At 43.3% G+C, this 2,500-nt stretch overlaps 1 protein-coding gene across 1 annotated transcript in view; it reads right to left on the bottom strand.

Moving 5' to 3' along the window:
• Window positions 1-2,500, bottom strand: part of poln (polymerase (DNA directed) nu) — a 44,619-nt gene that overhangs the window by 13,942 nt on the left and 28,177 nt on the right. Inside the window, exon 21 of the mRNA XM_069719004.1 lies at window positions 2,362-2,439. Coding sequence (XP_069575105.1) covers window positions 2,362-2,439 — 78 coding nt within the window. The remainder of the gene's footprint in view (window positions 1-2,361; window positions 2,440-2,500) is intronic.

The raw sequence follows: 2,500 nt of genomic DNA, 5'->3' as shown, positions 1-2,500 counted from the left end.
ACATGTTAAATGATGATGAGTAGTTACCTCATTAGAATAATAATAATCAGCTTAATCTGCAGTGAAAGTAATGATTAGCAGCAGTTCGAATGAAGGTGCTTTACAAAGGTACTTTAGGAAAAAAAACATAACCAGCAGAAAATGAAACTATGAATTTTATGTTCCTGCAGATATTAAAAACAATAAATAAGTGATCTCTTGCTTCAGTAGTTTCTTGGACGGCGTACAAACACAGTGAGGGGATTAAGATGTGCCTCAGACCTTTTTAATGTCCCCGCCCACATCGCCCTGAGCGCCATCGCTTTGCAGAACACTACAGCATTAAACATGAAGGTTAAGCTGAAGAGCTCAAATGCAACCTGCACATGGAGAGTGTGAAACGTCCCCGGTGGGATGTGGTCGGCGTGGAGAGGCTTCCAGGAAGAATGAATCGAGCGGCATTCAGGGCCGAGGACGTCTATGGGTACGGCCTGAAAACATTTCACCAGCAAACACCGAGGAGGAAGACAGTACTGCCACATATTATGCCGCCACGCAGAGGTGAACTAACTTATTGTTATTTAAGAGCAGTAGCTTGAAAGTTACGTCTGCTGCATTAAAATAAATGATGGAAAGAATGAGGCCTCCTAACTTAACATTTACTTTTAGCTTCCACTCCATCGAGCTTTCTTCTCTTTTGAGAGTCAAATTATTTGAAAAGCTACATGATGGTCTTGAAATTTTTTTTTTTTAAATTACAGTAAATTGTATTAAAATTGGCAATAAAACCGAACCATATTTAGGAACACAACACAGGGACCTCTTCACATAAGCTGTTGTTATAATTGCATGCGTACTCTGTGGATTTATAAAACTGAAAAATGGAGCTACAATCAATTTGACTGCAGGTTTTTAACACATGAAGAAATTAAGCCTGCCTTTGTTCTGGATTTGGCCGGCCTCCCTTTTTGTCCTCTCTGTGCAGCTTCCGCACACCAGCACACATCTCCCGACGGGGAAATAACCCAGTTGACAATTGCAAAAAACAGACAAACAAAAACGCAGGTTGCTTGAGGACAGCAGGATGTTCAAAACGCTCAAAATGCAGGATCAATGAAAACATTTACACACACACACACACACACACACACACACACACACACACACACACACACACACACACACACACACACACACACACACACACACACACACACACACACACACACACACACACACACACACACAGAGATTTCAGAGTAACATCTAGATATTTCACAGCTTTGTCTTGTAGCTGAACTCGTTCCAAAGGCAAGCAATGGCAGCTTAGACACACAAAGACACACACGGTAGCTGTTCCAGTTTGGGAAGGACATCGGAGGACATACAGGGGGTGAGACTTGTTGAGGGCTCCCCAGGAGGAGGTTGTTGCCACGGCAACCGGCCTCCGAGTCCATGTGTTTGTGCCTTGTATTTTGTGCGGACATGTGTTGGCCTGCTGGTGCAAACGTGTTCGCGGCTCGATGTGTGTGTGTGTGTGTGTGTGTGTGTGTGTGTGTGTGTGTGTGTGTGTGTGTGTGTGTGTGTGTGTGTGTGTGTGTGTGTGTGTGTGTGTGTGTGTTACGCTCTTATCCTGCCGCTGTCCTCCTGCTCACCCTGGTTTATCTGGTTATGTAAGTCTGCGACACTGTCAGGGCCAGCAGACACCCTCCGTCCCCCCAAAGCTCTCCCAGACTGACAGCGTCCCAGCTATGACCCTCTTTGCTTGAACAGAACACACCAGCGTTGAACCCCAAGAGGCGTTTGGATGCCAGCTGAGGTCGCGTTAGCATTGGAGGGGTTTTTAAAAATAACAATGACAAAGATAAAACTTGTGGCATAAAAATAAGATCAAAACCATAGAGACTTGTTTAATTAGTCTCATGTTTGACTTACATATGTCATTTTAATCCGGACTGCTACAACAGATGTTCACATCGTTTTCCCACAAGGTTTAAGCATAAAAGCAGAAGTGATGCTGCTGTACCTGCAGTACAGGAGCTCTTCCACTCCTTAGATTTAGTTAGTGGTGAAGTCTACAGTGAATGCAACGACATGCCGAAGCAGTTCATTAGCAGCCGAATTAAGAAATAAAGTCAGTAGTAACCGAAATGTCCTGAAAGTACAATAGAAATATATCCTTGTTTCCAAAACTCTATTTGATGAGCTTTCTAAACATTTAAAGTTCCAATAACTGAAATGAGATGTGCTGTGAGAATGAATATTAGCTGTTTTCCAAACTAAACATCACACCTTTTCAAATAGACAAATACAAATACATGACAGTAAAGAGAGTTCGATAACAAACAAACAAACAAAATAAAATAAAATGGCACGTCCCACCTGCAGCGAGGAAGGTCCAGCCCTCCTGAGGAACGAACATGGCTCGGGGATGAACAATCACCACCTCCTCCTCCTTTCCTGTGGGGATGAAACACAGAGCCCTGAGGAACACCTTATAAAACACCATAACTCACTGCAA

This window comes from Brachyistius frenatus, unplaced genomic scaffold (genome assembly GCF_029030835.1).
Source record: "Brachyistius frenatus isolate BFR_SWC_R1_liver_20210118 unplaced genomic scaffold, ASM2903083v1 Contig_203, whole genome shotgun sequence".
NCBI classification, from domain to species: Eukaryota; Metazoa; Chordata; class Actinopteri; family Embiotocidae; genus Brachyistius; species Brachyistius frenatus.
This window is presented reverse-complemented; position numbering and strand designations above follow the sequence as displayed.